General features: G+C 41.7%; 1 protein-coding gene across 1 annotated transcript; it reads left to right on the top strand.

Annotated features, from left to right (window-relative positions):
- Positions 1-1,513: 1,513 nt before the first annotated feature.
- On the top strand, positions 1,514-10,144 carry GRXCR2 (glutaredoxin and cysteine rich domain containing 2). The gene is made up of 3 exons (XM_030574030.1): positions 1,514-1,858; positions 5,851-6,075; positions 9,965-10,144. The coding sequence occupies exons 1-3, from the start codon at positions 1,514-1,516 to the stop codon at positions 10,142-10,144; spliced, it is 750 nt and encodes a 249-aa protein (XP_030429890.1).
- The last annotated feature ends 1,161 nt before the right edge of the window (positions 10,145-11,305 follow it).

The raw sequence follows: 11,305 nt of genomic DNA, 5'->3' as shown, positions 1-11,305 counted from the left end.
CTGATGTTTCATAAAGTAGTCATGATAATATAATATAATGAATCTATTGAGAACATGTTGCTTTAAAAAGCTCTATTTTTCAGCCATGGGAAGATAGCCTGGGAAGGATGCAGACAGAAAGCTTAGTTTAAGCACCACTCAATGAAATCACATTTAATTGTGAAGACAGTTTACTGTAATATCAGGGATTCTAAGCAAAAAGGCAGAGATTGCAGCTATTGCTCCGTGTACTTCACATAAGTAGATTGTTAGAGGATCTTTAAATGCCAGGTGACAGTTATTCTGCTGATGCATTTTGCTACTTAGCGTACATCTCCCTGGACATGAAAGAAAAGCCTGAAATGCACAGTTGGGAATGAGAACAGTAAGATCCAATACTTACTTTACCAGAGCAGTAAAGTGCATGCCACTGAGACATAGGCAGAGATCCTTGACAGTGCCCTCGTGTTGAAAGGCAAGAGACTTGAGGAGCTGCTAGCTGCAATATGGACGGGGGGCACTGTGATGCCAGGATATTAAAGGTGCTTCAGTTGGAGGCTAAACTAGGACTCCTATCAGATACTGTAGATATTTGCTACAGTTACCAGTGCCTTACAGTTGGAGCTGCCATGGAAAAAAAAATAGCTGCATAACAGCTATAGCAATTGCTGTTTTTCTGCATTGAAGAAAAGAGTTCAGGCAGTGAGGCTCCTTGGGCCTGATCCTCCAAATGCCTTGCACCTTATGTAGTGTAAAGTGAGTGTATCAAATCAGACCTACTGTACAGGCATAAATGGCTACACAAGGTACAGGGCAGGGGAGAATCAGGCCTCCTGGGTTTCTTGTGGTGGCGGGGAGGTTGCCTTTAAAAATAGATGAGCAAAACCAGACTGGTTAAAAGGCCCAGCAAGCCAGTGAGAATTACAAATAGGGATTTAAAGCTAAAGAAAGAGACAATCTTAATTAGATCTCCACCAAACTGTAGAGAAACACATTTGGATTAAAATGAAATAGAGCTTTTTACTCCTAGGGTTTCAGAGTGGGAATGGGAAGGAGAACTATTTACATATGCTATTTGAGTAGATGGATTGCTTTTCCTGAGAACTTGTCCTCACAACTTTCAGCCTTTTCAGAAAACTATTAAAAGCTGCCCGTGTGGTATATTTGGGATGATTCTGATCACAATATACAGAGAGAGGGTTCCCATGGCTATAGACCGAGTGTGGTGTGTCCCAGTTCAATTTCTTTCTTCCCAAGTTAATGCCTGTTCATGTTTGTGAACCAGCTCATCCATGATTCAGGGGAGCTCAGTGAAACTTTCCTTATATTTCACCACCACAATTACATTCCAATTCATGAGCATCCATCAATATTTAATACACTGGTGTCAGCTTGACTGTAACACAAGAGGACCTAATAGGAACCCTGAATTATACATTGCATGGTAGGGAGAAAATAAAGAGGCTTTTCTTGCAAACCCAAAGATCTCTTTGCTGAGTTGATTTCTGGGAGACACTGCATGAAATCCATATCAATGGATGAGGTTCAGAAGAAACTAAGCCAGAGGTATGAGACAAGACCCCGCAAAGTGAGGTTCAAAATCTCTTCGGGATACAGTGGCCGGGTGTTAAAGCAGGTCTATGAAGATGGCCAGGAACTGGAGCCTCCAGAGGAAGAATCCCCTCACCATTTTCTCCACCTCAGCTTTGAGTCAGGGGACCATTTCAACAGAGTTGGAGAGGCACCAGAATCCAGGTTTCATTCGTCAGCCAAACTGACTGCCCAAAGGATCAGTGTATTCAAAGAGGGTAGCAAGTACAATCTAGCAAGTAACCCTCCACTCTTCAGTGACTACCAAGCAGGTGATAGTCATCACATGGTAAGTAATGTCCACGCTAGGTTTTCACACTGGCTGCAAAGTGGTTTTAAAATGGGTCCACTTTTAGACTATGGAGTCTGGGTCTTTGCCTGAAGTGTCTCAAATCAAAATGTAATAAATAAAGTCACACTGTCCATAGCTTTCACAAATTTGCATTGAACTTTGCAGGTTTGGTTTAGCGCACAGAAGTTATATGTATCAGTTATTCTATTCTATTTCATTCTATATAGGTAAGGTTCTACACCACAGCATCTGCACATCCTGCCGTAATGACTAACATCTTTTATGTGTGTTATGTGCGATTCCTTTTCTCTCTCCTCCTCTCTCTGGTGGGGAAATTGTGTGTGTAATGAAGTGTTTTGGTAGGATACTATATAAATATTTACATGGTCGTGTGTGTTTATCTACTCGAATTGCAGGTCCAAGTGACTAGGTGCAAATGGCAGGTGACACTGGGCTAAACTGAAACCCTTTTTAGAACAGTGTACAAACTAATTAGCAAATGATTGATAGATTTGTGGAAGTTTAACAACTGTGTAGAATAGGCTTTTCCAAAGAACCTAAGGGAGTTGCATTTCAATAGGCTTTGAATACCTAAGACTTTCTTAGGCTACTTTGAAAATCCTAGGCTTAGTTTGCACCAGCTATTTAATTAACATTTTGTAGAGTTTAAGGTCAGAAGGAATCATTATATCATCTAGTTTGACCTCCTGTAAATCACAAGCCCATAACAACCCAAATACTCCTACATTAGGTCCAAAGGCTTTAGTTAGATAAAAGCATTTCAGTCCTAAGGAAACTAACCTGTTGTGTACATCAGAGAGAGAATGGGAGAGACCAAGGTGTCACCAATGCCCAAGGGCTCTGCAATGACAGGGAATTGATTAGATGAGATATGCCCAGATATCCAAGAAGGCAAATAATGCCCCATGCTGCAGAGGAAGGCCAAAAAAAACCCCTAGGTCCCAGGCAATTTGATCTGGGAAAAAATTCCTTCCTTACTCCAAATCTAGGGATCAGCTAGACCCTGAGCAGGTGAGCAAGACACTCCCCGCCAAACATCTAGAACAAGGATTCTCTGTACCACCACAAAGCAGTGGTTCACTGTGTCTGGTGTCCCATCTCCAGCTGTGACCAATCTCTGATACTTCATAAGAAGTTAAAAACAAAACAACCAAACTCCAAACTACATCTGGCCAATTGTGAATGGGGAGAGAATGGGAAATACTCTGTCCTGGCCCCTGCATGTGACTGGATGAAGCAATTACTAGACATGTGTCCCTTTAAATATTATAATGAACACACCCACTCACACATTAATAATATACAGGGATCATGTTAAACTTCTCCTCAGATGAATTATTTGTGTGCCAAACTTTTCATTACCAGTTTGTTTGTCTTAATTTTTATTAGGAACTAAAAATTGCCAAATTCTGGTAAGCCTACTAATGAATAATACATAAGGAATCATGCTGTAGTTACACTTGCAATATCATAGCTATGTTAAGCTAATAAGCACACTAAGGCTGAGTACAGTATTTGATATAACAAGTAGATATCTAAAAAGTAAGATGTATATTCCCCCGAGGAGAAAAAAGAATAACCAGAAAAGGTGAATGGGACTAGCTAATTTGGTGGCTTGCTATTATGATACAGAGCCTTTCACTAGTAGGTTACTGATTCAAATCCAGCTCAGGTTGATAGTAACCAGCTGTTACTGACATCAGACAAGTGTTGGGTGTCTGCTGGGATTTGGCAGCGTGCACTCCTTGCTAAAAACTGGACTGACATAATCAGAAACCCAAAGTAACTAGCATCTGAGCCTTAGATACAAGCAGAGAAACCAAGGCTTTGGTGGGTCCCAAGACAGAGATACCTTGTCACCCCTTCGGGGTAGCTGAGGTACTCTGACAGACAGTTACAGTAGGGGGAAACTTGTGTTGCTGCCTGTGCTGTTCTGTGTATAAATGGGGAGTGTCTGATTCCAGAGCTGACAATCTATTTAACAAGGAATGGAGAACCAGTGGGAAAAATGTTCTAAGGATGTTGAAAATTGTAAAATGGTTCCCTATGCACCATCAGGAATACTTCAGAGAAGAACCTATTAACACTCATTGCTAACTAAACTTGTGAGATGAGAAAAGTGGGCTAGCAGTGCAAAACCACTAACCTATGTACTAGGTGTTCAGCTAATGCATGATTGCCAAACCACCATGAATATTTGACCAATGGATAGAGCACTGGAACAAGTATTGGGAGACTTGGATACTACCCATCGCAACCACTACCTTGGTCTGTGTCTTCAGGAAAGTCACCTAACTGCTCCATGCCTCAGTTTCCCCATCTGTAAGAAGCAGCAGTAGTAGTAATCTTCCGATCCAAAATGCAACTGGTATTCTATCAACATCCATTCAATATATAGTTACCGTGCTTGCATCATAAATATGCAGCTTTTAAAATCCCTCACCAAAAGGAAAGGGCTTAAACTAATCTGAAAATGTTGTGCTTCTGTTGGAAGGGAAGAAGATGGGCTGGGTAAATCAGTGTAGCTCCATTGGCCAATTTGCATCAGCTGACGGTCTGGGATGGCATCTCTTAAAAATGTAACATTTCCTAGTGCTTGATGTTAAGACACAAATACCTACGTAGAGTGAAATGTCAAAACAATGTGTAAAATAACAGGATATGGAAGCTACTCCATAATACTTGTAGACAGAGAAGAGGAACTGGGCCCTGGGGCACGGGTCACTTGCTGGAGGATTCTCTGCAGCTTGAGGTCTTCAAACCACAATTTGAGGACTTCAGTAACTCAGACATAGGTTTGTTATAGAAGTGGGTGGGTGAGATTGTGTGGCTTGCATTGTGCAGGAGGTCAGACTAGATGATCATAATGGTCCCTTCTGACCTTAAAGTCTATGAGTCTAAGTGAGTAAACTTACTGCTTTACTAGAAGTGCTTGACAGCCCCCAGGTGAGCTTTAAAATCGGTAGAAAAGAATACAAATTCAAGGAACACAAGAACATTTATTTAGTCCCTCTCTTCCCTGTTAGGTATAGAATACAACAGACTCTGGATTTAGTTGGTTTTGTTTCTTTTCCATCCAATAATCTCAAAACACTTTAGGAACATTAATAAATGAAGCCACTTCTTCCCCCAAGAGGGAGGTAAGTATTTTTATGCCCATTTAGCTCATGCACAGCCTTGGATATTGGAATTTACATTGAAGAGAGGGAGTATTGTCTAGGACTCGAGTTATTCCTGGGTGAGTTTCTATTCCTTTGTTTGGATGACTGCCCCCAAACTCTTGTCTACTCATCTATATCTTTTTAAATCTGCAAAATTAAGTTAGGAAATGCTAAAGTTACGGACTCTCCTGACATCATTCGGCACTTCCATTTCTGGGCAGGATCAGAAAGTGAAGACATGCTTGGAAATATGAAAAATCATGGGGTGATAAATTTCTGCAAACTTCTCAACTGCCAAAAGGTGCAAGTCATTTCCTAATGCAGAGATGGTTTTCCTCACTAATCCTGTCCTGCTGATTTCAAACCATGGTATTTTTTACTTCTGTTGGGGCTGAAACAAACAGATGGACTCCAGGATGCTGTCCTGCCCAAAGATGCAATTCATGTACGAGGCTTATAAGGCCTTGTCCAATGCCCACTGAAGTCAATGAAAGATTCTCATTGACTTCAATGGATTTTGAATCAGGCCCATAGGATCAGATTTTCAAAGGAGTTAAGGGCTAGATTTTCAAGTGCTCAGCAGCCAGAATTGGGTCCCAAGTTTTTAACAGTGCTCAGCGCCCAGGGTGCACTCGGTGTTTTGAGCTTTTCTTAAAATCTGCAGAGGAAGCTTATTGAGTGAACTGCAGTGAGCATTATGGGCCTTATTCCTCTGGAATCACCAGGGCAGCAGAGTCTGCTGCTGCTTCAGCCTTGTACTATGTGATGATTTTGTACAGCTGAGGTACTCATGTGTCCCTTTTACAGCCCTCCCCCATTTTAGATTTTGGCAAGATTGTCATCTACACCAGCAACCTGAAAATCATCCGCACACCAATGGACAAGAAAGAGCTGATGAGAAAAATCATCCAGAATGAGGGCACTGATGACTGGTCCTTCATGTGCCGAGATGGGAAGGAAGGGGATGGCCATCAAGTCAATGGGCGTGTGAAAGATGCAGAAAACCAACTTACTGACAACCAGTATGTGGAGGTAAGGCAAGATGGGCTGCAGTGCTTCCTCCCCACTCCTGCTGTGTCCTCCTAGGGCCCTGAGAATTCCCACATCAGCCCCACTTCAAAGCTCACCCATCTGCAAGGTCACCACTTCCTTCAGCTGAAATCATTGGCATCAATGTTGTTCTCCTGTCGACTGTGGGAGGTCACTATTTATGCAGCAAGGCATCCCTGACACCCAGGGGATAGGGGCTATACTTCTGTAGTGCTAGTTTGTCCTGAATCTTCTCCCTAGTGAAGTCAATCAGTCTTCTATTGACTTTTATGGATGTTAGACCAGGCCCTTTGTCCCTGTCTCCCAATGGAACAAGAGTACAGGCCTTAGAGTTGAACTTGAATCTCCCCATGCAGAGCACTATTACTACATGGCTGAGCCAACCCTGAGGTTGTAACAGAAGTCCTTTAATATCAGTAGAAATATTTCAGATTCAGGTCCTCCGTGTTTTGCACCGGTCATTCTTTCCTAGTCAGGATTCCAATTAGCCTGGCCTTAATTGGTTGCCAGAATGTAGTGCTGCTGTGCAGTGACACTCTTGAGAATTACAAGTTTTGCAAATCAATAACTGACTCTTTATACTTGGTATAGTTTTACTTACAGAAATTCTCCAAACACAAAATCTGCTTGTGGCTCAGATGTATGAGTGTACAGGGAAACCGAATGCTGTACCTTCTCTGGAAAGTTTTAAGGTGGAGGCTTTCTAAAGTGACTCGTGGATTCAGGTGCCTCAGTTTTTGGGTGCTGAATTTGAGGCACTAGGAGATGGGGGAAAGCCGACTGCTGCAGAGGAGCATGTGGATCAGACACAGCCTTCTCTTAGGGGAGAGTCTGATGATAGAGAATCTCCAGGTTAAACTCAACATTAACATGTCACCGGGACTCGATGGCATTCACCCAAGAGTTCTGAAAGAACTCAGATGTGAAGTTGCGGAACTATTAACTAAGGTTTGTAACCTGTCCTTTAAATCAGCTTCGGTACCCAATGACTGGAAGTTAGCTAATGTAACACTAATATTTAAAAAGGGCTGTAGAGGTAATGCCAGCAATTACAGACTATTAAGTCTAACGTCGGTACCAGGCAAATTAGTCGAAACAATAGTTAAGAATAAAATTGTCGGACACATAGAAAAACATAAACTGTTAGGCAATAGTCAACACGGTTTCTGTGAAGGGAAATCATGTCTTACTAATCTATCAGAGTTCTTTCAAGGGGTCACCAAACCTGTGGACAAGGGGGATCCAGTGGACATAGTGTACTTAGATTTCCAGAAAGCCTTTGACAAGGTTCCTCACCAAAGGCTCTTACGTAAATTAAGCTGTCATGGGATAAAAGAGAAGGTCCTTTCATGGACTGAGAACTGGTTAAAAGACAGGGAACAAAGGGTAGGAATTAATGGTAAATTCTCAGAATGGAGAGGGGTAACTAGTGGTGTTCCCCAAGGGTCACTCATAGGACCAATCCTATTCAATTTATTCATAAATGATCTGGAGAAAGGGGTAAACAGTGAGGTGGCAAAGTTTGCAGATGATACTAAACTACTCAAGATAGTTAAGACCAAAGCAGATTGTGAAGAGTTTCAAAAAGATCTCCCAAAACTAAGTGATTGGGCAACAAAATGGCAAATGAAATTTAATGTGGATAAATGTAAAGTAATGCACATTGGAAAAAAATAACCCCAACTATACATACAATATGATGGGGGCTAATTTAGCTACAACGAGTCAGGAAAAAGATCTTGGAGTCATCGTGGATAGTTCTCTGAAGATGTCCATGCAGTGTGCAGAGGCGGTCAAAAAAGCAAACAGGATGTTAGGAATCATTAAAAAGGGGATAGAGAATAAGACTGAGAATATATTATTGCCCTTATATAAATCCATGGTAAGCCCACATCTTGAATAGTGTGTACAGATGTGGTCTCCTCACCTCAAAAAAGATATTCTAGCACTTGAAAAGGTTCAGAAAAGGGCAACTAAAATAATTAGGGGTTTGGAGAGGGTCCCATATGAGGAAAGATTAAAGAGGCTAGGACTCTTCAGCTTGGAAAAGAGGAAACTAAGGGGGGATATGATAGAGGTATATAAAACCATGAGTGATGTTGAGAAGTGGATAAGGAAAAGTTATTTACTTATTCCCATAATACAAGAACTACGAGTCACTAAATGAAATTAATAGGCAGCAGGTTTAAAACAAATAAAAGGAAGTTCTTCTTCACGCAGCGCACAGTCAACTTGTGTAACTCCTTATCTGAGGAGTTTGTGAAGGCTAGGATTATAACAGTGTTTAAAAGAAAACTGGATAAATTCATGGTGGTTAAGTCCATAAATGTCTATAAGCCAGGATGGGTAAAGAATGGTGTCCCTAGCGTCTGTTCATCAGAGGATGGAGATGGATGGCAGGAGAGAGATCACTTGATCATTGCCCTGTTAGGTTCACTCCCTCTGGGTCACCGGGCATTGGCCACTTTCAGGAGACAGATACTGGGCTAGATGGACCTTTGGTCTGACCTGGTACGGCCGTTTTTATGTTCTTAAAAGTGGCTTGATTTTCAGAGGGCGCATGCTCAAAACCAGGGCATCCTTAGGGTGTTTCAAAATCATCACCCAAAATTGCAGACACCCCCAAATCAGTAGCATGTACAGTAACATGGAACTTCTTTTTGTTAGAAACTGGTAAGGGAAGACCAGTTTTTGAATGTAGTCACCTAATTTAGGGATCTAAATTCAACATTTAACCTCCAAAGCTCTGAATGGGTTTGGGATCTTGTTAGTTGGGGAGGCTACCTCCTTCTTTACATGATACTCTCACAGTTGCAATCCGTGGAAGTGCTCAAGGTGGAGCTCCTTCAAAGCAGACAGAGGGAGCTGCCATAAGGTGTTGTCCTTGAATAGTGTAACCTTGAAGAAGCTCAGCAAAGCCCATCAATTTTCCTGGTTACCTGGGATGAAGAGAATATGGTAAAAGGTGAGGTTTCCATGATTAGGATTGATTCTTTTTGGAGGGTAACTGTGGGCCAGTCTAGTTGAATAGATTAGATTTTATTTGATATTGTGCAAGCTCAAAACCCTGGAAGGTGCCTATTAGTATAATCATTACAAGTTGAAATACACCTGTTTGGACTTTCAGCAGGTAGGCACCTAGAGCATGTGTCTGGCACCAAACTACACCTTAACTTAGGCCCTCAAATTTCACCATTTGATCTGTATTGCTATGTAAGGTCGAAATCCATGAATAATGCAAATATCTGAACTTGACATCCTTTTTGCAGTAAGGCATTTTCCCCATGAAGATATTTAATAATTTCTGGGATCTGCAGATGCAAGGAATTTTGAGAGAGATTTAAAAAAGAGCGTTTGGCACACATAGATGGGGAGGCAGTTGCAAGTGCCTGGAGCAACATGGAAGATGGCATGATGGTGTGTGTGGAAGGGGGAAGAAAAAGAAGGAGATGAAAGAACAGATGAGGCAAGATTCATTGGTGGAGAGACAGGGGAGAGCAGTGGTGAGAAATGCCAGCAGAAACAGATGGAGAGCTATGCAGAGCCTTGAAGTTCAACCTTCATTCCTTCTCCCTCATTTTCCACACAGCCCATAATTATTATTTGTGGTAGCATCACAGGCATGTCCCACAAACATGGGAAGACACAGTCCCTGCCTTGGAGAGCTCCCTGTAGGCAGAACAAGGATAGGAGACCCAAGCAGGTAGCAGGAGAGAGAGCAGTGTATCAAAGCCATGAGCTGTTGTACTGATTTGAGGAGAATTTCCCACTAAGTTGGGCTCTTCTGGTGACAGTTCTCTGCTTCTTTGTGTGTTACTAATTAGATTTCTGGTGTTAAATAAAGGATGTTTGTTTGAATCTTTTCTTTCAGGAAGGAGACACTGAGCACAATTGCTCCCAGTGTAAAGGATCAGGTTCAGCCCCCTGCTCTCTGTGCCATGGAAGCAAGTTTTCAATGTTGGCTAACAGATTTAGAGAGTCCTACCGGGCTCTCCGATGTCCTGCTTGCAATGAAAATGGCTTGCAGCCTTGCCAGGTCTGTGCCCAATAATCGTATCTACCATCTCTTCAACTACCTATGTGTATCCAGGTCAATGTTTCACTGAAACCTTAGTACACATTGTCTATTCTTTATATAAGAAAGCAACCAGTGTATACAGCAGGTTATTAAAAAGTGGCAAGAGTGCATTGTGCACACCCCTAAATCTACATGTAAACCTACTCCTATTACTGTTACTCCACGCCCCCATCGGTTTGTTTGTACATGCACTTGTTGTGTCTTCTAATTAAATTAGGCCCCAATCCTGCAAACACTTATACATTGTGCTTAATTTGACATGTGAGTAATGCAGTGAAGTCAAAGGGACTACATATATTTATAAATTAAGCACACGCTTAACTCTATAGGGTGGGCACTGCATGTTTACATAGTACCTAGTACTGTGGGGCTGCACTGCTTGTCTGGCCCCTGTAGGTATTCCTGTAATAAAATAATACCAATAAGCAGCAGAAGTAGCTGTACTTTAAACGTGTGAGTAACTTGTCAAATTACAAAATGTTTGTATAAAAACAATGCTGCATGCTGGCACAACCTCCTCTTAGATTGAACGTGGTGGACATTTTAAAATGATACTTTATTGTGCAATTCACTCTACCCTGCAGTGGATTTCCTGCAGATTTCAAATATAGTCTTATGATACACAGCAATTCTTCCAGTGTATGATTTAAGTGGCAGACTAAAGCCTTTCTCCCAGTCTGAAACACTATTATTGAGAAATTACCATGGGGAAATTAAAAATAGAAAAACTGGAGCATTTTATAGCCTGATCCCGAGAAGTGCTGACCCACAGCTCCCATTGATGTTAATGTGAATTGCGGATGTTCAGCTCTGCTGCGCATCAGGCTGGTGGTGAACAGGGCTCCTGTTGCTTCATATTAATCCCATGTAGTCATTTGCAAAATATAAACTCTAATTAGTTTAGCTGAAGCAGTGATGTTAAATAGTTAGCAGGCTGCCAGTGGCAGCACAGGACACAAGGGCTTCATAAAAAGTGGAGGCAAACAGGGGAAATGCTTTTTGTTTTCTAAAAGCTTATTACACTTGATATTCTTGGATAATGTTAATGAAGGTTTAACTTGCACGTTACCTCTGAGACTCTGAATTAAAAGGCTTCTTACATGCTCTACATGCTGAGGTTGCAAGCCTAGACAC

The sequence above is a fragment of the Gopherus evgoodei genome, chromosome 8 (genome assembly GCF_007399415.2).
Source record: "Gopherus evgoodei ecotype Sinaloan lineage chromosome 8, rGopEvg1_v1.p, whole genome shotgun sequence".
In the NCBI taxonomy this organism is placed as follows: domain Eukaryota; kingdom Metazoa; phylum Chordata; order Testudines; family Testudinidae; genus Gopherus; species Gopherus evgoodei.
Note: the sequence above shows the minus strand (reverse complement) of the source record. Positions and strands in the feature narration are given on the sequence as shown.